The sequence below is a fragment of the Camellia sinensis genome, chromosome 2, assembly GCF_055761805.1.
Source record: "Camellia sinensis isolate YWXY chromosome 2, ASM5576180v1, whole genome shotgun sequence".
In the NCBI taxonomy this organism is placed as follows: Eukaryota; Viridiplantae; Streptophyta; class Magnoliopsida; order Ericales; family Theaceae; genus Camellia; species Camellia sinensis.
The window spans coordinates 49038658-49065091 of record NC_138962.1 but is presented as its reverse complement, the minus strand read 5'-3'; the positions used below and the strand labels follow the sequence as shown (position 1 = coordinate 49065091).

At 34.8% G+C, this 26434-nt stretch overlaps 1 protein-coding gene across 1 annotated transcript; it reads left to right on the top strand.

Annotated features, from left to right (window-relative positions):
- Nucleotides 1-8777: 8777 nt before the first annotated feature.
- TOC64-V (translocon at the outer membrane of chloroplasts 64-V) lies at nt 8778-25983 on the top strand. The gene is made up of 13 exons (XM_082914311.1): nt 8778-9273; nt 9404-9556; nt 10525-10649; nt 12523-12648; nt 13116-13298; nt 13488-13632; nt 16035-16203; nt 17796-17930; nt 18098-18298; nt 19897-20024; nt 20122-20173; nt 24765-24834; nt 25492-25983. Exons 1-13 carry the CDS (start codon nt 9026-9028, stop codon nt 25572-25574), a joined length of 1818 nt encoding a protein of 605 aa, XP_082770437.1. The 5' UTR covers nt 8778-9025; the 3' UTR covers nt 25575-25983.
- Nucleotides 25984-26434: the final 451 nt, after the last annotated feature.

Sequence of the window (26434 nt, the reverse complement as noted above, 5' to 3'; positions counted from 1 at the left end):
ATCCGAGAAATTTGGTGTTAGGAGCACTTCCGAGTTTAGCTCTTCTTCTCCTTGGGTTCTACATTTGAGGTAGGGATTTCCTTGTTCTTTTTCAATACTTCGTCTATAGATAGACATGTGGTAATTTTGTATTGCATGAAAATCTTATCCATGTTAGATTTGTTTGAAATCATGAGAAGGAACCTAGGGTTGGGTGTTTGAAAAATGGTTAAGTTATCATTGATGGTTGTTTTGGGCTAATTGGAGTGTAAATTAGCATGTTGTAGTTGATAGAAGAAAAAGTCCTAAATTATATTTTGATTGATAAATTAAAATGGATGGTAGTTAACCTATGTTGGAAATCTCTATTATTATTGTGAGTTGGGTGAGGGTATTAATGCCTAAGGGATTAACCATGGTCGTGGAATGGGTTTGAAATGAAGATAATGGACTAATATGAGTTATGGCTTTATTATCTACGGATTTGGTTTTGTGACACAAAAGGGACGGAGTTGGTTTTGTGAAAACAAAAGGAATTGGAACTTGTTTTGTAAAATGAGAAAAGTATTTTTGAAATACGAATGAAAATGGGATTGTTGTTTCGTGAGCGTTGAACACACACATGTGGAGGATTGTAGCTTTAACTACCATGTTAATGATGTTGTTGGGTTTGTGGTCTCATAGTAATTGAGTCTTTAATAGATGTACTAAATATTTGCATCTAGAGGTTTTGTCCTTGGTCATCGGTGGGGGATGACACGGTTGTGTTGAATTGTCGTATATGCATTTTACCATTGTTTATGGAACATCATATGTGATGAAGTGTTGAGATATATTATATATGTATGCTTGCTCGGGAGGAGGTAGTTATGTGTTCATATACTTTAACACATTGCTTGTATCTTGATGGTTTGTGTATATGTGTTATACATGTTGATTATGCCCTGTTGTGTTGGGTTGGTGGTGTTATACCTTGCGCTAAAAATCAGAGGTACCGTGACCTTCCAGCTAGTGCCTGGAAAACTGACTGCGCTGAGAATATAAGGCACTATACCCTTCCAGCTAACGCCTGGTAAACTGGCATGTTGTTGTGAGAGGTGTATCTTTGGCTTACTACGCATATAGCTAGTAGAGCAAAGTTTTGTTGTTGATGTTTTAGTGTGTCTGGGAATATCATGGATTGTGTTGATTACGGTTTTGGAGGGCCGAGTTGCCTCATTGGTTTGTCTTATGCATGTTGGTGAGTCGTTATCTCCCTTTTTATAACGGTGCATGTATAGATTTGATTGTATCAGGAAGAAGCCAAAATGTCATTTTTGTCTTTTAGAAAGTATGAAGGGGAATGGATATATTAAAGAGATATATATTTTGAAAAGGTATATTTGTGTATGTTTGGAAAATGGAAAAGAGTAGTGGGCTTAGTGAATTTATTTCCTAAGATATTGTTAATGTTATGAAAGATTGGGAACGGGGATTAATGAAAGGAAAAGAAAATTGAATCGCTTATGGCGTTGATTGAAATGGTTGTTTTCAAGAAAAGTTCATACTTATGATATTTTTAAATTGTCGCATTGTTATTCTAGTATGAGATTGGGTATTCATGATCATAGCTATCTGTATGTTGTTATTGTTGAGGGCCATGTTGAGATCCCTACTGGACTATATGTTCATTCCACGTTGTTGAATCTTTTTCAGGTGTTGAGTTGAATGTGCTGCAAGATTTGGATCTTCTGATTTGTTGGCCACGGGGCCTCTCTTACATGGGCGGAATACCATATGTGAAAAAGGGTTGCACCCTTCTTCTTGATTTGTTGTTAATGATGTAAGCCCAAGGGCAATTTATTTATTATACTCATGTTGTATTTACTTGCATACGAATGAGAGCAATGTTATTAACTTTTACGAATTGAATATATGAGTTTATTTCCGCATGTTATCTCTAAAATGGAATTAAGTAAATGAAATTGGTAATACTTCGAGTAATAAAAAGTGGGGCGTGACATATTATGCGGTATGAGTTTGTGGAAAGCTGAGTTGGGCATATCCTGGTTTGCCTAAGGAATTCACAGAGTAAAGGCTGTACAGGGAATCTTAGGCCGGTTTCTACAATGGAAATGAGGGTGAAGGGAACAAAACCAGGGTTTCCCCAGGGTATGATGTTTTGTTCGGCTAAGGTAAGGTGGATGTCGTCAGGAATATTGTACTCCCTTCGGAATTCGGCCAAGCCACCTGGTGTTTCTACTAAAAACCTATATTTACCCATTTATTCCTAAGTTATGTATAAATTATGTTTGGTGCTAGCTCGGTCAGAAAATATTGCTGTGTAGCTCGGTTGAGCGATCAAAAGGAGTGCCTGGGCAACCTAAGTCTGCAAAGTGAAGAACAGAAGTGTTAAGCACAGATCTTTAGATCATGCTACAAAGTAAAAACAAGTTAAGTCCTACTTCGGCTTTGTGAAATGTTGCAGGTCCTATCTCGGTTTCAGCAAGGTGCTTGGTAGCTCGGTTGGGGCAAGTGATTTGTTAGACCGGTTGAAATTCTAGGGGTAGCTTTCTTAGTTCGGTTTGAACTAAGAGTGCTGGTTTAGCCCCAAGATAGTTCGGTCGGAATTGAGGCCTTCAAACACACTAAGTGCAGACCTAGTTCGGTTTGTTATCTCGGCTAAGATAAATAAAAAAGATGGTTTTTTGACTTGTTAAAACTACTGTTACAAGTGTTGGTTCGGTTGAAAGGTCTGGCTAGACATACACATAGCACAAACAGTATCCTAGTTTGGTTGAGACGTGTTTATGGATCAAACAGAGTGTTCTACAGATTGCTTCGTAAAGTTCATGGGGTTCTCATGAAGTTTTTTCCCATAAAATAAGACAACAAAAAAGCAAAAAACTGTGTTTTGTAAAAACACATGAACAGATTGCTGTGGATTGTATAAAGCAAATACGAAAACAACAAAAGCAAGAAAGATGGATTTGAGTGACTTACCAGATGAAGGGGCAGAAACACTGAAGATGAAGTAATGGCAGTGAAGAACACGAGCTCCTTAGTTACAAGAAGGAATGCGAGAAAGAGAGAGAGAAGAGGTGAATAGGAAGATGTAATGATTTGAAAGGAAAAACGAAAAAATTTTGTTTTTGTGGTTAATGGCGGGAACTGTTCAAATTTTGCGAAGTACGAGGGCGGCGTGACAGCTGCAAAGGGCCAATCAGAGCCTGCCACGTGTCACTAGAATGGGAAGCAATTCAGTTTCTGTGACTGAAGTGACGTTTTGGTCAGATAAGGATAAGCTCAGCTAAAATGTAGCTCGGCTAAAAAGGCTTGAGAGTTTTTAGCTCGGCTGGAAAGGCTAAAGGGTTTTTTAGCTCGGCTGGAAAGGTTAAAACTTTAGCCCGGTTTATAGACAGGTAATCTTTATCATGCTACGCAGATGGAATTAAGGGGCAATTGAGAGGGGAATTTATATGTAAATTGGGCCGAGTTGGGCCATTGTGGGCCTCAGTGCAAAGGGCTGAGTAAAAATGCCATAAAGTTACTCCGGTCCCAAAGAGGCTAGCTTGGTCACCATACTAAAACTTGTACCGGTTGTCGCAGTATGGTTAGTTCGGTCGCTACAGTTAGTTCGGTTATGGCATAGGGAACCGAAGTATACTGAGCCCTCTTCAAGACTTGGTTTTGGGTTAGTTCGGCTTAAACTCTTTTATGGATAGCTCGGTCTTGACATGTGAAGCCGAGGTAGGAGAAAAGCAAGGAAGAGCTGAACTAACAAGTTAGATCGGTCACTCCAGTTAGTCTAGCATGGCAATGTTATTTCGGTCGTATGGTAGTCCGGCCATGGTAAAACCATCTCACTTGGTTTAAGTAGTGAGGGGGGTGTTGAAGGATAAGCATTATCCTTCAGGAGTGTGAATCGTTGGAGGACTGTACATGGAGAAGTAAGAGTCCTACTTGGATTGTGCCACACGGAACCTATAAAAGCTCACCAACATCACCTATGGAGAGGTAACACACAACTTTGATACACAGAGCTTCTTGTCTTTGTCTATTTTTCTAACTTAGGCATTGGAGGGGTTTCCGGCACACACCCGCCGGCTAGCTCACGTTTTGTTTTCAGGGAATAAAGCGACGACGTTTGGAGGAGCGCAGACTTGATCAACAGGATTATATGAGAAGGTTTATTTCTTTCCCGTACACCATGGATTTCATTGAGCAAGAAAAACTGCATTTGAAGTATCAGTTGGAGAACTATAAGCTTGATATTTCCATACTTCTCGAGTGTCAGAAGCTGCCAACCATTTATGAGCTGTGTCAAATGTTGGCAAAAACAAAAAAGTCAACAAGTTATCCTCTTTTGATAGATTGATTCGTCTTGTGTTGACTTTACCTGTTTCAACTACTACATCGGAACTTGCATTTTTAGCTATGAAACTCGTTAAGTCTAAATTGCGCAATAGGATGGAAGATGGTTTTCTGATTTGCAACTTGATTACGTACATTGAAAAAACATTGCTTAAGGGTTTGATGTAGACTCTGTCATTCATGCTTTTGATATTTTGAATGTGCGTTGATCTCAATTGAAGATGCCTAATTTTAATAAATAAATGCATATAGAAATAGTTATTACTTTTTGTAAGTGAATATGGGCAAAAAAATATTCTCAATTGTATGATCATCTTTAGGTACTCAACTATGTTGATAAGGAATATATAGTTCAATATTTTATTGTAACATTATTGATTTTTTTTCATGTTAGCAGAAATTGGTATTGAACTTCAAATTTTATTGGTTAGAGATTAAACGTACTTTGGTCCTCCCAAAATCATAATTCTAGATCTGTCTGTGATCGTATGCACTTATAATTATGCCATTTTATTTTTTAATTATGATTAATATTTTTTAAAATTATGATAATATTTTAGATATGACTCTGAAATCTTTTGTTATACTTTTTGTTTTTAATAATTATAACTCAAAAAATATAGAGTTATGCCTTTTTTTTTTATTTAGTTATAATTTTTTTGTTTTTGTTATTGTAACTCAAAAAGTATGGAATCATGTCATTTTTTTATTTAGTTATAAAGTGCAAATGGTAAATACATTTTGAAGAGTGTGTATCATAACTTTCCCTTGGAATGAAATTCATAAAAATATGTAAATATGTATATGTTTCAAATTTAGTGATAAGTGTCCCAATTTACTAATTTTTTGTACAGAATGTTTTTGAATTTTCAAAAATAAAAATAAAAATATATATATATATTCTAAAAGGGTTTGGCTTTGGTCCAGTCCACAATCGGACTGGACCGTGCTGTTGGGTCCGTGGGGATCCACCACGGGTCCCTTTTTAAAAATCTGAACCGTTCAATATGTAGAACTCTTCGATTATTATATGCTTATAAAAAATCACGTTGATCGGATACCGATAGCTATGATCAAATCAGTTTTTTGTCAACTGTTAATTTATTCACCATCCATTTTTTTATACAAAACTGATTTGATCACATAACTATCGATATCCGATGAACGTGATTTTTTACAGATGTATAGTACTCAAAGAGTTCTACGTATTAAACGGTTCAGATTTTTAAAACGGGACCCGTGGTAGGCCCCCACGGGCCCAACAGTACGGTCCAGTCCGATAGTGGATTGGACCAAAGCCAGACCATTCTAAAAACTCAACTGAACATAGTGGTTCATCATTCAAAACAATGAGTTATTTTTAAAATTGAGAACATTATCATTTGTAATATATAAAGTGAGTTTTCCATTCCTTACATGTAGGGATCCAAGCCAAATTAGAGGTTTGTTTGTTAAAGCTTTTTGTACTTTTTATTTTTACTTTTTAAAATGTATTTCATATATTATTTTCACATTTAAAAAAAAAAAAAAGCAGTTGATTTCAAAACATTTTTAATCATTTTTTTTTATTTTTTATTTTTTTACATTATTTTGAAATAAGTTTTTGATCTCTCCTCTTTTCTCCCACCACTTTAGGGCACCATCCATTGTCAAGCTTAATTAGGCATGTCAAATCGCTATACTAAGGTCAAGTTTGGGAAAACTAAATAAGTATACTTTTTGTCTTTTTGAACTAAAAAATTGAGGTTGAAAATATGGATGTTTGGGTTAACTTTTTGACTTTTTATTGAAAAATGTGTAATAAAAAATTGTAAAAATTGATTTGTAGGGAAAAATTTGAATTGGGAGTTGTGCAGCCGTAATTGTTGACTTTTGGTGAATAGTGTTAACTTTTTAACTTTTTGAGTAACTTTTTGGCTTTTTGGATTTTTTGGAACATCCCAAACTTGGCCTAACTCTCGTGCTCCAACTAACCAACGCATGTAACATAGGAGTGTTTTGAGAAATTGATAGAAGGTTAACTTTTTAATTTTTTTAATTTATTTTGTATTTTTATAAATAAATTATATGAGAGGTGATATATGACTCAAAATAAATAAAAAGTTGATAAGTTTCCAAAAACTCCTATAGTCTGATAAGTTCACAAAAACTCCTATAGTCTAGTTAACATAGACTTATCCCAAAGAAAATCTTTTTCATGGCACATGGAGCACTGGGTCGACATGACTATCATATCTAAGTATATTTTATTGATTAAGAAAAATAATAAGAATTTGACTGTTCTAAATTATATATAAAGATTTTAACTAAAATTTTACTCAAAGTTGATACTTGAAAGATACGAATGTGCTTTTACTCAAAGTTGATACTTGAAAGATACGAATGTGCAAGTTGATATGTTAATACTTGAACGGTACGAATGTGCAAGTTGATATGTTTAAAAACTCCAATAAAATTTTGACGTTATTAAAGAATGAGAAAGAAAATGTAATTTATAAGAAAAATTTGTGAAACATCTATATCTAAATTTGGATAGTAGGAGAGGCCCAATATATTTTTCTTATTAGTTAACGTCCCTCAATAATATTATTAGAGAAATTTAAATTATTTACAAAGATATTGTCTTTGTAAATAATTGAAATTTTTCTATGGAGAACTGAAAATTTATTTGTGAAAACGTTGGGAGACCCCGAAACTACTATGACAATGTTTCATATTATTTATCTTATAAAATTATAATATCAGAATTTTAAACTAAAAACTCATAATTTATATTAGTAGAATAATATACTCAAATTTTCATTTTGCTAATTTATTTTAGGACGAATTACATTAACCGTCCATATAATTTGCGACTTATGTCGCTTTGGTTCATGACCTTTCAATTGTAATACATTTGACCCTAAATTTTAAATACTTTTTCAAATAAAAACAATTGAAGATATTGTTACTTCATTTAGAAGACAAAATCAGCATACAACTTATTTTGTATTGGTTAACTTATATATTATTTAAAATATAATAGCCTTTTTTTTAATAAATAATGTTAGAATTTTTTTTAGTTATGTTTGGTTTGGTTTTCATAATTTATTTTTAATTTTTTTATACAAAACTAAAAATTAAATTGGTGAAAAAAATAAAAAACACATAATTTTTATATAACTTTATCTTTTGGGAGGGTAGAAATAATTTTTTAGAATAATTGTTTTTTGATATTTATTTTCGTTAAATTAATTTTTATTTTTCAAAAGTCAAACATGGTGACAATATTGATATAATTATTAAACTAATCCATTAAATTAAAAAAAATAAAAAACTAAAAATATTTCATATATTAAACCAATTGATTATACATAAAAAATAATAATAACTATCAATTATATGATAACCATAAAAAAATATATTAACAACAAATGCAATCACCTATTTCATGATAATCATAAAAAAATATCAACAAAAATAATCACCTATTACATAATTATCATAAAAAACACATACTAAAAATTAATTTGGTAAAAAAATAAAAAATAAAAATGTAAAAGATTTATAATTTTATATTTGGTGAGTAGAAATAATTTTTAAAAATTCAAAAATAAATTTTTTCATATTTATTTTTGTCAAACTAGTTTAGGCCTTGTTTGGCATATACTAAAAAAATTAAAAAGTCATTATCCTATTTAAGTCCTATCATTTTATTTAAGTCACATCGTTTCTCTATCACATCACTTCAAACTCAACCCATATTTCATAAAAAGTCAAAAAGTACACTTATTTAAAATATCCAAAACCACCCCTTAGAGCATCTCTAACCACATCCTCTTCTCAAGAGGATGAAAATAATATTTTTTATTCAAAAAGTAAATATAGAGGAGGTCACTATTCATTCAAACTCCAACCACAAACCTTCATTTCCTTCATTCAAACTCCAATAAAAAAGTAATTTTTGTTCATTAATAAATATTTAATTTTAAAATTTTTGTAAAACGTATTTAATATTATACTCATTTTAAAGGTATGATTTCATATTTTTTATTGATATCAATTTTATAAAAATTAAATTTACACATTAAAAGTTATTTCGAATATTATTAAGAAATATAGAGTGAATAATGTTTTAGAGTCTCCTCCATTTTTTCATCCTCCCTCTATATTTAGAGGATCAATTCATCGGATGGGTTGGAGTTGTTTTTGAGAGAAGATCCTCCATATTTGAAGATATGGAAAATGAGTTGGAGATGCTCTTATATTTTATCAAATTGAGAATTTTGTCATTGAAATGAAACAATATTAACTTTAATTATTTTTATTTAAAATAAGAATTAATTTTAAAATTAAATGTATCACAATTAAAATGTCAAGTCACAAATTCTAAACTACAAAGATTATTAATAGAAATTTTCATTTATTTTGTTGTTTTTTATAAATAAAAAAATAAAAAGCTTTTTGGCTTTTTCTAAAAATTAAATATATGTAACGACGTGCAAATTTTCCGGTGCTCTCTCTCCCGCTGAAGAGAGAAGCACGAAACATCTCTCTCTAGCCCCTTCTCTCTTTCTCTCTCCAAAACTTACCCCTCTATATCTCTCACTGTGTAAAACCCTGACAAAACCCTATTCTTTGCCCAGCCTTTTTCTTCACAAGAACTCATCAAACGAGTTAAATTAAACATCCTCTCTGATCAATCAGCTCGATCATGTCGAAACAATTCAGTCTTGGCAAGATTCATGTCTCAAACCCCAAGCTGTGGATCGTGATCGGTGTCGGCGTCGCCGGAGTTCTGATCCTCGCCGAGACTCAGCGGCGGAGACTAAGAGCGACAAAGTTAGAGAGAGAAGACTTCGGCGCCTTCATCGAACGCTTCGAGCTTCTCCCCTTTCCTCAGCCGCCGCCTCCCGCCGCTCGACAACCCCTCTATGGCCTAACATTTGCGATTAAAGACATGTTTGTAGCCCTCTAATTTGTTTCTCATTTGAATATATGCGTATGGTTGTATAGTGTAGATTTGTATGCGTATAGTTAAAGCTATTGGTGTTGCTTTATTGGGGTTTGTGGTGTGTTGTTTTCATGGCAGTTTTGATGTGAAAGACTATGTGACTGGGTTTGGGAACCCGGATTGGAAGAGGACCCATGAGGCTTCCGGGAAGACTGCGGTGGTGGTGACAGCTCTGTTGAAGAATGGGGCTACTTGTGTTGGCAAGACTGTCATGGATGAATTGGCTTTTGGGTATGCCTTTCTTTCTAATTAGAGCAACTCGAACAGTAGTATTCTTTTTTTGTTAGAGAAAAAGAGAGAAAAATTACAATGTTTATTTTAGCTAGCCGCTATAGTGAGTATTCACACACTATTCTCTATCTAGCTCTCTATCCAAACTAATTTATGATTGACAGTGTTTTACGGCATGTCACGTCAAGGTTAGAGATGGAAAGAAAGAAGAGGGAGTGTTCCTTGGGGTTTGAAGAGCCTTCAATGGTTCTCTTTAAATGAGGCCTGTTGGCTATTATAGCTAACATTATCACATTTTAATCGCTCCAACAGGCTAGCTATTACCATAGCTATTTTAACAAAATTCTTCAAAGATAGCTACATTTGAAGAGCCTTTGGGAGGCTCTTTAAATAGTTTGTGTATAAATAGGTAAAATAAAGAGTAGCATCGGAGTACATGGATAAAAAAGCATATAAGGAAAAATAAAGAATGTACTTTTTTTACATTTTAACTAGTGAAAAAAATGAAGAGTATGGTTGGAGCTGCTCTAAGAGCATCTCCAAGGAACTCTTTTAACAAGACCTAGCTAGTTTCATCATATTTTAGTCCCTCCAATGAGCTAGCTATTACAATATCTTTTTTAATAAAATTCTTCAAGGTAGCTACATTTGAAAAGCCTTGGAGGCTCGTTAAACAGGTAAAATAAAGAGTAACATGGAAGTACATAGATTAAAAAAAGGAATTAGGCAATATAAAGAATATACTATTTTTTTTTTTTAATTATATGTTTTAAGTAGTGAAAAATGAAGAGTATGGTTGGAGTTGCTAATACTGCATTTTTTGTTGCCTTTTTGTTGGTTCACCAAGAAAAGAAGATTGTCGGGGGAGGCTGGGGTGGGGATTGTCTCTCAGTTAACTCTGTAATTCCTCTATGGGAAAGATAGGCCAGTTGAAGTACATGATAATTTTTGTTTGGTTGCCATTTCAGGATAACTGGAGAGAATGTGCATTATGGAACCCCAAGTAACCCACAAATGCCATCCCATATTCCCGGGGGATCGTCTAGTGGTTCAGCTGTGGCTGTTGCATCTGAACTTGTCGACTTCGCTATTGGTATGTTTTCTTTTTATTCAAGCTTTAGATACTTGAATATTGTATCGTTGAATACTTAAATGAACTTTTTGACTCCAGTTTCTTGTGATGGTTTCTTTAAATTTTAGTAATGGGGAATTTGGTACTCATTTATCTTGTTCTCCTTTTCCCTAGTACTTTTACTGTCCTAAATATTGGATGGATCTGTTGTATGTTTTTTCAGTCCATATGTTTGTGGAGATTGAAAGATATAGTGCTTCAAATGACTTTGTTTCTATCACATCTTATTTTTTTTTCTTGTTCTTTTTCTTTTTAATTTTCAAATGAGATTGTTGGATTTTTTTTTTTTTTTTTTTTTTTTGTGAAGTTTTCAGCCATGCCAAAATCATGAACAACATTGTGTAGGTATCACTTTAATGTACTTTGTTTGATTGTTATCATCATGGTGGAGTAGATAATAAAATTTGGAATATTTGCAAGTTATAATAGCCAATCTAATTCACGTAGTGAGATTAAACTTTCACGTTTGCTTTTATTTTCCTTTTTCTACTTGGTTAACTCTTCCCCCCCCCCCCCCCCCCCTTTTCCCTTTATCTTCTTGAATTTTGAACTGAATTTAACAGTATTAAATCTTTAAAACAATTGTCTTTGTATCGATAGTTCAAATCTTTTTCAAAATTTAGTTTACAATTTTCTTCCTTGTGTAGCTCTTTGGTTCTACTCCTTTCTCAACTATTTTTGGTTTCTCCTATTCTTGTAGTTGGTGATGTAGAGAATTTATGTTTGTGTGCTTGAGCGTGGGGATGGATTTGATGACATCTATTAAGGGCTTATATTTGCATAGGATGAGGGAATTGCTGATTCTGTTGTGAATTTGATGCCATTTATGCTTTAGGTTTTTCGGTTCAGTACTTTTTGATGTGATTTTGAAATGGGGTTCAATGCGATGACCTGTGTGCTCCAACTAACATGCAAAAATTGTGGTGCTTTGTTGATGTTTTGGAGGGCCTACTGTGTGTTGCTCACTTTTGTCATTGTTTGATTGTATATTGGCATCACTTAGCTGTGCCATGCCAGTTCACCCAGCTGTTTAATATATAAAAAGCTGTATTGCAAAAGCAAGCCAGAATATCTGGCAGTCAAATTTATTTGGGATTTAGCTTAATATATTAAATTTCTTCTTAATTTCTAGAGTTCACACAGAACCCATACGAAAAAATCACGTTTCAGGTCTTGCCAGCAATTTAGCTGATTCTTTCTTGGTTAGGGAAAAACAAAGAAGAGATAATGGAGTTTGAGGTAAGGAGGATGGATAAATCTATTTGGTTCCTTGTGGCTTTTGTTTCTCATTGGAGACGAGCAATGTCAAAACTGGATTCTTTGCTTCCAGGAAATGATATGTTACTTCCATAAAGACTCATAGGAAATCTACCCTTTAATCATACTTCAATACCCTAAGTATGAATTTATTTTTTGATAATCTTGGAATTTGCCCATTTTATAGCTAATCTGAACATCGACTGTTGTTACCACTTATCAAGCATTGCAGTGGCTACTCTTTAATATGCATGTGGAAATCTTCTATAGCATTGTTGATTGTGATAACATTGTTAGCTGCATGATTATTTCGATTTCAAGAATAATGATTTGAGTAGTTTTTTCACTTTCTTATGGTAACAGTCCACAGGATGCTGTGTTGGTTATCAGGGTGATGTCCATCTCTACCCATGTATTGATCCTTGGATTTGCTACCTTTCCTTTTTGTTTCTTTTTCTGGTAGCCATTGAAGCAATTCCTCTTCCCATATGTAATTGTCATTTCTTTATTGCTATTATTTTTTAAATCTTGGTTCTGAATTATGCATTCTGATCAGTAAACACTCACAATTTTTTAGGTACTGATACAATTGGATGCGTGAGAACACCAGCATCACTTTGTGGTATCCTTGGATTCCGACCATCTCATGGAGTTGTATCTACATTTGGGGTTTTGCCAAATACACAAAGTCTAGACACTGTTGGTATGTATTAAAGATTCTCTGTCTTATTTTCTATTTAATGGTGGCAAAACATTTATTTTCATACTCTTATTAACAGCCATGCAGATGGAAGTTCCAAGTACCTTTTGTACTATAATACATGTTTGTTTCTGCTTAGTTGTGTTTTAGCTCCATGCAATGAAGCTGTGATGTGAATTTTGTGTTTAGCTTCATGCATCGAATGAATCTCATCACTGTGAAACTTGCCTTTCTAACTTGTGTGGACTGACTGAGTGAGCTAACTTATTAAAATCATTTCTTGAACTATTGCCACTTCAAGTAGTTGATGGGTATATGATGTGGTTGTTCTTTCTGTGCTGTTTGGGAGTTAACATGTTCATTATGTGTACTTGGTATAGTATTGCTGCTTCCAATAGTATATGTCTGTATGTTTAGATTTGTGTACTGTACTTGAGGATAGGCTATATGTAACAATGATAATTTTTCAGGATGGTTTGCTCGTGATCCATCTATTTTACATCGTGTTGGGCACATTTTACTTCAATTGAACCAGGTGGAACCCAGAAGGACAAGACGTTTTATTGTAGCTGATGATCTCTTCCAGCTTTCTAAGGTTCCCAAGCAGAAGACTGTACAAGTTGTTAGCTGTGTGACTGAAAATTTATCTGGCTGTAAGTTGCAGATTTTCCAGTATCTCTGTCATGATTTCATTTTTCAGTTGCATTCTTTTTGATAATTTAATGTGAAGGTCTTAATTTGCTACGAGATTTTGAGGGTGTCATAATGTGATGATAGTGTTTTAGCCAAAAATGTGACAATGATGTTGAAACTCATCTCTTTTGGCTTCATTGACTGTGCAGACCAGCCACCAAAGCATATAAATTTTGGTCAGTATATTGCTTCAAACGTGTCTAGCCTAAAAGGTTTCCATGAAGAGTCAACAAACCTGAAAAATGGAATTTCTACTTTGAAAGCTCTGTCTTCTGTGATGTTTCTACTACAAAGGTATTAAATGATTTGTTTATTTTATGGATGTTCCATCGATACACATGCAGATTGCAGACACACACAGAGTAAAAATATCTTTTGTGGCTGGAAGTATAATTTTTGTTGGATCTTGGAGGTTATTGGGGTTTATATGATTATGTGGTTCAAATTTTACATGTATTCCCCTATTCCTTATTGCATAGACAGGTTCCCCCCCCCCCCCCCCCCCCCCAAACCAATTTTTTTTTTCCCTCTCTTTCTCTCTTCATGTTATATTTTACTCTTTTCTTGCATATGGTCTTTAATCATAAAATTTTGAATTTGAATTTATATAATTTATTTTTTGGTTTGATTCATGGTTGTGTTCAACCATGTTGATCTTTAGCTATACAGATGTGGTGTTTGACTGAAAATAAAAAATCTTGTTGAAAATGATTGCTCATGTAGAAAGATGGACAAGACTTCTATCCTCAACCATGAAACAAAATAGAGAAAAAAAAACTATAATCCCTAAATGAAAACTACTTTTAAACCCAAAATAAGGGGGAAGTTATGACCCTAACACACTTGAGGGATGTAGCCCCCTCTTAGCCAACAGCTCCACCTCGCCATTCCTTAGTCCATGGGTTGTAGAAAATGAAACATTGTCAGTGTAAATTAAAATTTGTCTAATCAAGTGATGATCATAATGCGTAGGATTTATGTCCTCTAGGTACCCTATAGAATTATTGTGTTTAGGCAAATTTCCATTGAGATTATCATGTTTTAGGTTAGCAGAATTTTTTAGGATAGTGAACAACACAAGTTGCATTATCCATGACAGTGTAATAGTATTTGAGACACTCTAGCAAAATGAACTAAGCTTAGGTTATGTTGCTATCATAATTGTGTTCATGGAACTTTGCTCAGTGAAGCCTTTTTGCCAGTTACTTGGGATTTCTGAAATAGTTTACTTAATGGATGCAATAAACATGTGTGATAGTGCGACAAATGTTATATTCATATTGTTGTTCTTATGTTGATTGAGTTTTGAGTTTCTCGCTGAAGCTGTTTATGTGCAACAAGGTTTTCATGTATTATTAAGATTACACGTCCCTTGAGTTCTCAATCATAAATTAGTGTCAAGGGGAAGGGAGGGAGTTAGGTTTTAGCAACCTGACTGGTTTGAGGTGGAGGCATTAGAGGTGAGGTTATTGGCTTTGTTTGGATTTCTATGGATAAGGAGGTGTGGGTGGTAGGTTATTTCCATTTAGAAGGAATTTTGATGTTTCTGATGTGTCTTTGAGGTGTGTATTACAGGATGGGGGAGATTTTAACTCTTCTAGAGTTGTTATATATTGTGTGAGGAGATGCAGGTGATGGCATGAGGTGGAATGTAGTAAGTTTCGGAAAGTTTTGAAGTAATGTTCTATTGTGCTTTGTTTGGTTCTAATGCTATATATCCCTTGGAAAGGGAATTAGTGCTCTGAGGGTTGCCTTTTTGTTGCACTGTGGCACTTGGGCAAAATTTTACTTTTATATAATTTGATTCAGTATGTGGATCACTGTTTTGCACGATCACATGACATTGATAACTTTCTTGATTATCTTTGTTGAATTCATGTTTTTATGGAGTTTCATATTTATTGTTAACTATTTATTACTTTATTTCCTTTTGTTAGCGATAAAATAAATAAATAAATAGTTTGGTGCGGAATATAAATTTTAGAGTACACATTTTGAGGGATCATTAATTAGTTAGTGACTCATGATAAACTAGCACTACATTTTATTATTTGGGCAGTAATCTGTGGCCTAAGACATCCTCCTTATTCTTCCTTTTTGAGCACCCTTGTGGCCATCATGCAATAAATTAACATCCCTTTCACTTTCACCAAACCCTTGAGTTTGGAATTTGAACCAAGGAAGTCCATTATGTTTGATTAGCATCCAAACTGGTGCATGCTGTAAGTAAATACTTTCTGCTCATTGGAGGGAACTTGGTGGTGATGGAGCATGCTACCAAATAGATTCTGTTTTTGTCTTCCTTTGTATAAGATTCCAAGTGTTTGTGTGACTTTTTTTAGAGCAGTTGGTTGCCCACTGAATGCATACAATAACTTTCTGTGACATGTATTGTTCGTCATTTGCTTGTTTGTGTTCATGCTTATAGACATGATGGTATGGTAGTGAAATTGTCGTGACTCACTTGGCCGGAACCTATTTCAAATATGTTAACATACAGGTGATGATAAATTTTTTTCAGTTGTCTAGTGTTAATGTGAACTTACAATGCATGGGTGAAATTTTAAATTTAGCTGCGCTTCATAGTCTCAATCCTAGTGTTTAACAGTTATTGAGTTGCATTGTGATCCAGCCATTTAATTGAGGCCTTGATTTTACGCTGATCAACCTTTATACTGCATTCAACTGCTTCTCAGATACGAATTCAAAACAAATCATGAAGAATGGGTTAAATCAACCAAACCCAGATTAGGACCTGATGTCTCTGATCGCGTTCGTGCAGCAATTAGCACTGCATATGAGAACATTAAAAGTTTATATAAAGTCAGAACTGAAATGAGATCGGCTCTCCAAATTCTCTTGAAGGTACCCCTAACTTTTAATTGTTGGTAGTCATTACTATATATAACTTGTACTTTTACACTGTAAGTCTTGTATCAGATACATGTCTTTGTGTTCCTGTTGTATAGTCGTCCAAATTATTATGATGTGCATGTGCGAAGAGAAGATGCACATTCTCAAGCTGGGAATGACATCATTTATTTTGGTGCGGTGAATGGTTTGTCTAGAGTGATAGGCCTCTTTAACTCTTGTTCTTCTGGTCAGGTATCTAGTGTTATTTTGATAAGTAAGATTTAATTAAAAGACGGTATTAAGAGAATGTATCAGTACACGAAAGAGGAAAAGCAAAAAGAAAACCCTGAACATATCCACATTTATCAAACAGCTCGACCAAATCCAAAAATTGGTCCAGTGTTAACCGCAACAAGAAATCAGTGTCAGTCTAGAATTAACAAGGGTAGATCAATGGCCATTACCATGTTAAGGGCTTAAATGTCACAATTCATCGGAAGCTTGCAAACACAACACAAGCTGAAAGACAAATGCCCAAGCTGTGTCACTTTTAGAGATTTGGATTTGTGCTATACCTGTTGTTTAAAAGGCTTAAATCATCAAGAAGCCGTACTATTAGGGCAGCCAAATGATGTATGCATGAAGTTAAAACCAAAAAATAGTGATGGAACGATAACAATATATGAAACATGAGAAACTTTTGGTTTTCCGTATCAGAAAGTGTTGAATAATCTTTTTCTTAGGAGAGTGGAGAGGAGGTCGTCAGTGAATTGTTCAGATCGAGCAAAAGACATTCAACTTGGAGGAGGGGTGGCACTGATCGAGAGCCATATTTCATTCTCATGGAGAGAAATAAAGAATCTGGCTATTTCTGCCACTCCTATATTTCAACCAAAGTTGGCCCAGTCCCTTGGAAATATGTGATTCCAATGTGAAGTTGCATGGAAAGAATGTAATATTTATTATCTTTAGGAGGCCAGAAGGGTTACCAAAAAAATATGAGCTGGAGTTCCCATAAATAATGTGGTTTCGATTCGTTGAGGACTATATTCCTGGTATATGGTCCAAGGAACATCCCAAATTGGTCTAATTTGTGTATGATGTTTGATAGGGTCGCTTTGATACATTAGTTCTTTTACTATGTGTTTGCAGTACCCAATGGTCATTTTTTTATTGTGACTTTATTCATTCAGTTGATTTTTCTTTAACCATTCATTTAGGCTTTAGTTTGATTAGGATGAAAATGGTAGAAAGTGAAGGAAACAGAAAAAAAAAATAAAATTCTTAGTTTGTTTGGCATGAAAGTGGTGAAAGTTACACAAGAAAATTAATTTTCTTGTACAACTCATAATAGCATGATAACTAAGCTTCTAGTTTCTAGAAAATTTAAATTTGTTATAAAAGTAGTTACTTATAATTAGATTTCATATTTTCTTGTAAAATTTTCATCCTAATCAATTTCATACAAAAAATATATTTTCTTTTCCTTTTCTTTTCTTTTACTTCACTTTTTATCATTTTCACCTTTCATCATTTATTTCTTTCTAATCAAACAGAGCCTTAGTTGCACCTTATGCTCCATTTGTCTTTATTTGTTGTCCTAGGATGATGGAATATTAGTATTGCCCACAATTGCTGATCCTCCGTTAAAACTTAACTCAAAGAAAGGTCTCTCTGCTGAGTTCCATGACAGAGCATCTGCTCTACTTAGCATAGCAAGTATGTCTGGTTGCTGTCAGGTAATTTCATATCTTAGTCTTCATTTTCATATGTTTTGGTTCCTTTGGCCTAGCTCTTTTGTTTTTCTGTTAATTTGTTATAATAGCCTGGCCACTTTTATGGTCATATTATTCTGACTGATTATTTCCTTTTTTTATTTTATTTTATCGGCAACTGATTATTCCAGGTTACCATTCCATTAGGCAATCATGACGGTTGTCCAATCTCTGTTTCTTTCATTGCATTCCATGGAGCTGATAAATTTCTTCTTGATACTGTATTGGATATGTACTCATCTCTTCAAAAGCAAGTTAGCCTTGTTTCCAATTCACCTTCATTGCCAGATATGAATGGCAACATGGATGCTTCTGAACTGTTGAAAGAAAAGGTTTGTTCTCTTCCAGCCCATTTTGTAATTGTGAACTAGCAGTTGACCCGTGCAATGCATGGTATAAAGAACTATTTTTGGGAAATAACTTCTAATAAGAATTGTGTTAAATTATCATATATATAAACCATTACTTTACATATAAATTAAATAAAATTATTTATTCTTATAGTTTATATCTTAGTAGCAGGAATCGTTCATGCTACTCACGATTCTTCCTTAGAAGTGCGATTCTATGCTTCTGACTCAAATTCGTTGAAGAATCGCGATTTTGATGAAAAAGAAACGCGAATATGATCACGAATCTGTCTTCTTCTTAGTCGGAGCTCCATCGCTTGCCATCGCAAGACCTACATAGGCCATCGCAGACTTCTCCCTTCCTCTTCGCTGGTTTTCGCGAGTCGCACACAGGCCATCGCAACTTCTCTTTCCTCTTCGCTGGTCTTCGCGACGTCTCTCTCTTCGCTGGGCTTCGCAAGTCGCACACAGGCCATTGCGACTTCTCTCTCCTCTTCGCTAGTCTTCGCGCGACGTCTCTCTCTGATCTTCTCTTCTCAGATTAAAGATATATATGTATATAATACGTATTATGTATATATATATTTGTTTTTATAAATATATGTTTTTATTTATATATTATATAACCTTTAATACGTATTATGCATATATATATTTGTTTTTATAAATATATGTTTTTATTTATATATTATATAACCTTTATAAATTATATATATATATGTTTTAATTTATATATTATATATTATCTTTATAAATTTATGTGTATTTATTTATATATTATATTTATTGAATTAATGTTATTATGCTATTTTTTAAAAAAATAACATAAAACAAATAATTTTTAACAAAAATATTTTAGAATAAATAGATAAAAAAGTAATAAAAATATTTTAGAATAAATTAAAAAAATTCTAATAGAAGTATATAATTAGAATATTTTAACATATAATTTTTTATAATTCTTATTTATTTATTACATGTATAGTCCCATAAAAAAATATAATCTTACAATATATTTTTATATATTATTTAAAATATATACAAACGCTCCCAACTAATGATTCTTGAAATGTCTACGATTCCACACTCCCGCTCCCGCTTCGTGCAACTAAGGTTTATATTTTATTTAAAACAATAAATATACTACGATGGCCTTTTAAAGCTAAACCTTAATGTTTTCAGTTTCTTATGTTGTGCTGGGCTACCTCTATGTATTTATGATAATTGTGCTAGTTACATCGTTTAATGTATTAAGCTTCTTACACTATGTTATGCAAGGGATGTTACTATATATTTTTTATAATTGTGCTTATGTAATTTAACTTAATGTATTATCTTATGTAAGCACATTATCTTAAGCAAAATAATTATCTCCTTCTAAATCAAGGAATGAAAAAAGCTAAAAATTTGGGCTGTTATTGAAAAATGTGTAACAAAATCACTTACAGTTCCATTGGCTGTTCTTTCTTTTTTTTTAATAATCATTTTTAAAGTTTTTACTGAAACCTTGAGATGAGATTTAACTTAATAAGTATGTTATTCTGTGGCAAATTCTTTAATATTTACAAATCCCATTTTAGGGAAATGCTGCATTTAAGGGACGACAGTGGAATAAGGCTGTGAGTTACTACAGTGAAGCAATAAAGTTGAACGAGATGAATGCAACTTATTATGGCAACCGAGCTGCTGCTTATTTAGAATTAGGATGGTATGATATGTCATCTATTTTGTTATCTGCTGAACTTCATCACTTTGTTGCTCTGCATCTGAAGGCTTTCCTTACCACTTGATTTCATTTATTGCAGCTTTCGAGAAGCTGTGGAGGACTGCAGTAAGGCAATATCACTTGATAAAAAGGTGGGGGACTAGCTAATTGTAAAAATATATGTATTATTGATTGATATCTGATTAATTGATTGATATAATGTTTATTGTTCATATTACAATTACAAGGATTCCTATTATATAGGAGTGTGTTTGGGAGTAGGTGGAGAGTAGGTGAAGTGGAGGTGGTAGTGGTGTAGTGGGTTAGGTTTAGTGGAGTAGGTGAGGTGGTAGTGGTGGTAGGTTTATGGTAAATTCTAACAGCCCCCCGCAAACTCAAGGAGGATAGAAACTAACCAACTTGAGTTTGAAGAGAGGAACAAAACAAGAAAATACATAAAAATAAAAAAGGATAGGAGACACTGTATGGTCGTGTCAGACCATTGGTGAAGACACTGGATGGTGGTGTCATAACGTTGTAGAGGACACTGTATGGGGGTGTCATAACGTTGTAGAGGACACTGTATGGTGGTGTCAGACCGATGTAGAAGACAGTTTATGGGGTCATGTCGGACCGTTGTAGAAGACAGTTTACGGGGTCATGTCGGACCGTTGTAGAAACTAATCGGAATCAATGTCGGGACAGTTTACAGAGTCTTGTCGGACCCTTGTAGAAACTAACCGGAATCTATGTCGGGACAGTTTACAGAGTCTTGTCGGACCCATAAAGGAGCTAACCGGAATCAATGTCGGGACAGTTTACAGAGTCTTGTCGGACCCTTGAAAAAGCTAACCGGTATCAAATGTCGGGACAGTTTATAGAGTCTTGTCGGACCCCTTAAAAAGTCGCACCCTCAAAAGGTGTGCCCAATCTTTCAAAAGGCGTGCCATCAAAAGGCGTGCCCAATCCATAAAAAGGCGTGCCATCAAAAGGAGCGCCCATGTTGTCGGCGAGCGCTGAGAGGCGCATGATGCGCGTGTCGGCCTCTTCGTCATGTTCTATATAAATCAATGCGGAGGCTGAGGCAGAAAACCTGCTAAAATCTTCTGAAAAACTCTTCCTTGCCTGAGAGAGAAACTCTGTAATACTCTGTAACCAACCCGTCTCTGAAACATTCAGTAACATGGCCTCTTCTTCCCGTCCAGCTACCCAAAACATGGCCTCCTCTTCCCGTGGTCTGCTCACGCTCTTTCCAGAACTGAACGAGCCCACAAGAGAAATAACTGGTGCGGTGGCCAGTGAACCTCAACTAAACACCTCTGGTTTTGCTCCGTTGAACTTTCCGATGCGGTCGGTGGAGCAAAAAATGGCGGTGCAAACTGATATTGAGGCCAATCAGTATACTCTGAAGGCATGTGTGGAAAGCATGACGGCGGTCACAAACTTGTCGAACCGGCTGCAGAGTAGGACAAATGAGGTGCAGCATTTAAACGCCCAACTGGCTCTGCTCCAACGCATGTATAAGGATGCGCGAGCAGAGATAAGTGTGCTGAAAGCAGAAAATAAGGAACTGAAGCGGAAGGCCAACGTGATGTTCCGTTTTGGAGGGCCGCCATATGCTGCAGTGGAAGAGTATGGGGGAGTGAACGTGTTCGGTGGACAAGGAAACACGGAGGCAACACCGTCAAGGGCCGTCCAGGACGGAGGCAAGAAGAAGAGACCTGCAGCAGAGTAGAGAAGAAAAATCTCGCTGTGGGTGTGGGGTTTTTTTTTTTTTTTTTTTTTTTTTTTTGGGATGTAAAATGGTGATCGGGGTGAGCCCCGAGATGAATAAAATGAGGTGTGTTTTTGGATTTGTTTTGTTTGGTGTGGTTTGTTTTTTTTGTTTTTTTTTGAAAATAATAATAATAATAATAATAATAATATGAATATGGGTATCATGGAGTGGGGATATGACATTAACATAGTTTAAAATATTAAAATAATAAAAGATATGTATAATAAAAGAATATACAAGTGGATGAGGGGAGATGATTATGTTTGAAAAAAGAAGAGATAAAAAAAAAGAAAATAATAATAAAAAAAATAAAGAAAGAAATAAAGAAATCACAGAGTGTTGTGGTAGTGCGTATGGATTTTTTTTAAAGTGGAATATCTTGGGGCATAGATAAAGTAAATGAAAGGTTGAGTGGGGGAACAGGAGTGTGTGGAAAGTGTGTGGCCATGTGCATAGGTCTGCTTTCTGCCAATTTTTTAACCACAATTCTAGTACCAAATCCTTGCCTTCAGGTGACGAGGTTTCGGGTATGGATGGGCTCTCTCTCATAACCTTGAACATAGCTGCAGCCCCTTCATATTCACTCCAAGAGAGCTTCCTAGTCATAAACTCGAGCAGTTGGTAGTGTCGCCAGTGGCACAGACAAATAGAGTAAAACCAGCAAACAATGAGATATTATCACAAGAACCAAATTCTTTGATTGACGACGCTAAAGGGATGGGTTACGGCAACTTCGGCTCAAAAATGTTTTTTTTTTTGTTGGTGGTCAAAAACCACAAAATAATTTATACGGCACAGAAGGAGAAAAAGACTCAGATGCTTCATCTTCACCACGGTATAGTAGGTACGAATACAGTTCAAAGGTCTTCGTCGGGGAGAAAGCAGATTGCGGTGTCCATCCTCCCAGCGGATCTGCGCCGCCGACGTATCGGGAAGAGCCGCGCAAGGACGAGTCTGCCGACAAGAAACTATCGCCCACGGATCTTGATGAATACACGCTTGACAGGTTCGACGCTCCTCCGTAGCTGACGCAAGATTGAAGGAGAGACAGAAATTTGAGTAAGAGAAAGAGAGAGAGATGAGAGACGGTTAGTGTGTAGAGGTCCGGCGGGCGGCCAAGGCGAGGCTGCCGCCCGCCGGGGAAGCAGAATTACTAGCTTCTTAAGCTCGCTCTGATACCATGTAAAAATATATGTATTATTGATTGATATCTGATTAATTGATTGATATAATGTTTATTGTTCATATTACAATTACAAGGATTCCTATTATATAGGAGTGTGTTTGGGAGTAGGTGGAGAGTAGGTGAAGTGGAGGTGGTAGTGGTGTAGTGGGTTAGGTTTAGTGGAGTAGGTGAGGTGGTAGTGGTGGTAGGTTTATGGTAAATTCTAACACTAATGATGTTCAATAGTTTTCAAATTCCATAAGTATGCTACGTTTGAAACTCGAAAAGAAATAGAAAAACATATGCTCTTGCTTGAGAAATAATATATATATAAGCAGCTTTGTCCATCTCCATCTCAAATGAAGTGTTAAATTTCCATTTGTAGAATTACGCTAGCTCTTGATTGTCGTATCTTATTGATGGGTAGGCTGGGTGAGGGGTTGAGTCGTGATTTGAATAAAAACTAGTTTATATGTCTGTCTATCTTTTTCTTGAAATGATAGGTTTTTCTGCCTCAAATAGATAGGGCAATAGGCCGCTTTTGATTGAATATCCTTTCTTATAGTTGACTTTTATAATCTTGTTCGATTTCCCCCCCTCATTTTTAATGATTTTTTCTTGTTGATTGGTATATCTGTCTATCCATCTATTTCTATACTATTCATAAAGCAAACACTCAACTTTGGTGTCTTGAAGCCTGGAGAATATCAACATACAAGGCACACCCATGTGGGTGTGCACACCTTTTAGCAGGGACAGATTCAGGATTATTACTATGGGGTGCAAAAGTATGTTTGGGGGTGCGAACTCTTATAATTTTAAATTATTTTTACTTTTCTAGTATGATATATGAAAACACACAACTTGGTGTCTTGATGCCCAGAGAATAACAGCATACAAGACACACCCATGTGGGTGGGTGTGCATACCTTCTAGTGTGTGTATATATATATATGAAGGATAAATTACAATGATCTTTCCCGACAATCAGGATAAATACTACTGTCCTTATTAGTTTCAAAATATTACACTGTGCTCCTTCGTGGGTTATATTTGAATTATTCAATAGCTCCATTCTGTTATTCAATCATTTGTATGGATGGAACTTGATGATGTCATTAGTTTTTAAAAACTAATATGCCGACTTTGCCCTTTCATTAAAAAATTATCCTAATGCCTCCATACTACTAACAGCCAACTAGGTTATCTTTAACTATTGACTAATTTTTGCCGAGAAGAGGCAACTAGATTTTCATGTTATCTGGTTCATTCATCTATTGAGGGATTTCATTTTTAGATCAAGAGAGCGAGCTTCTTCCTTGTTGCTCCTTGACTGTAATTCCAACTTTTAACATCCTCTGCCTCTTATTCTTGTAAAAAAAATAGGTGACCACTTTCTTGTTTCCAATGTAGTATTTTAGAGGGTTTGCAAATAAAATCTGATTGAACATAACAAGCATAAATTTTCTATACTGCTTTAAATTTCCGATGCTTTTGAAATTTTCTGAATCATAATGGAAGTTTAATCATTTATATAAGTTGTGATGCATATTTGTATTGTTCTCTTCTGCTGTATAGGCTGGGTGTTTATGTACAGGATGTAGACATTGCGCTAGACGGATTGGTATTCTTGAGCAGGATTTGTTTTTTTGTATTTTTTTATGGCAAGCAAGAAAATGTAGAATATATGCGTTCCTGTCTGGGGGCAAGCATCTAAACTGTTATGTTAATTACATACAGGAACAAGCATATAAACTTTTATCTTAATTATGTTGTAAGGAGTTATCCTTTCCCTTTTCAGAATGTGAAGGCATATCTGAGGCGAGGAACAGCTAGAGAATCACTTCTCTTTTATAAAGAGGCTCTTCAAGGTGAGAATCCAAGTTACATACAATGTTTTTATTTATGGTCTTTTGCTCAGATCTCTTTTTTCTTTCTTCTTTTTCCTTTTTTTGCGTTTTTTTCCTGGTATTGTCTGTCATTGTTCAAGTGTGTGTGTATCAGGTATGTGTAACTCTGCAAGTTTAGGTTATTTCTTTTTTTATTGATCAATCTGAAGTTAAAGCAAAATGGTAATGTTAAAGCAGTTAAAAGTCACAGGTTTTGACATATCCTTGAAACCTAGGAAACTTTGAGCAGACTTTTGTAACTGAACCATGGAATTGCCAAATCTTCCATATGATCCCAAATATTTTTTGTTCCCTGAAGTAAAAGTGAATGACATAATATACTGATTACAATTTGTCACCTCTTGAATTATCCATGTAACATGGGGGAACTAGGCATGTCTGACATGTTAAATACAGGAACACGTATCATTTTGTTTGATGCCAATTGTCGCATGCCTTCTTTTTATGCATGATTCGGATATCGATATACATGTGTAGACACAGTTGATTTAATTTGCTGTGTTCAAGTAGTCACTCTTGCACCAGGTTGATTTAGCCTTTGTCATGGGATGCATTTTTGTTTTTGTTTATTTATTGTTTCGCCACACTTCAACATGTTGTTTCTCCTGGTATCTGCAGATTTCAAGCATGCTCTTGTCCTAGAACCGCAGAACAAGCTTGCCAATCTTGCAGAAAAGCGGCTAAGGACACTTACAAGCTGAGTCCCTCGCCCGCCCACACTGGCAAAAAAAGAAAAAGTAAGAATAATAATAAAAAGCACAAATATGTAAAATCGATCAATGTGGCATTGACATGAAAATGGTAAGGTACAACTGGTCCATGAGGCTTAACATAGCATTGGAATGATAATTTTTTGTCGAGGTATATGCTTGTTTAGCTGTACATGCGGAAACAAGGGGGAAAAAAAACAAGTGATCAGTAAGCCTGTTTGAAGGCTTTTGCAATTTTTTCTTCAGTTAGATGTTTATTTTATATTATTTTATTTTCTGTGCATAATTTTGGTCTCTAATGGATCTTTGTGGCACTACTGTGAACTTGTGGAAGGGTACGATACGATTGTGGCACTATTGTGAACATTGATATAATGGAAAGTGTTCATTCTTCTATAAATTTTTTTATACAGAATTGTTTGTCAAAATAACATGACAATGAACTTTTTTTTTTTTAAAAAAAAATTAAATAAATAAAAGCAGTTTGATGGGTTTTTAGTTTTATAAATAATTGAAAAAGGGCTGATTGACCCATGAATTTCAAAAAGTGAACTTGTGAATCAATCAGTCCTAAATTTATTTTAATGAACAAGGAAGTCCTATTGAAAAGGAATTGACTCATTTACTCATGTATCTTGCTGTTGTTTGTAACAATATTGTTGTTACCTGAAATGTAGTACCTACATGCCAGCCATGTTAGTAAAAAACGTACAATAGAGTGTTTGGAGGGCACGTTTCATATTTTGGTATCCCACATCACTTTGGGGGTTTGAAAATTGAACGTCATGAAGATGCGTTCCACATTTCAGAATGTGAAGCAGACAATCAACTTATGTTTCAAGCAGACAATC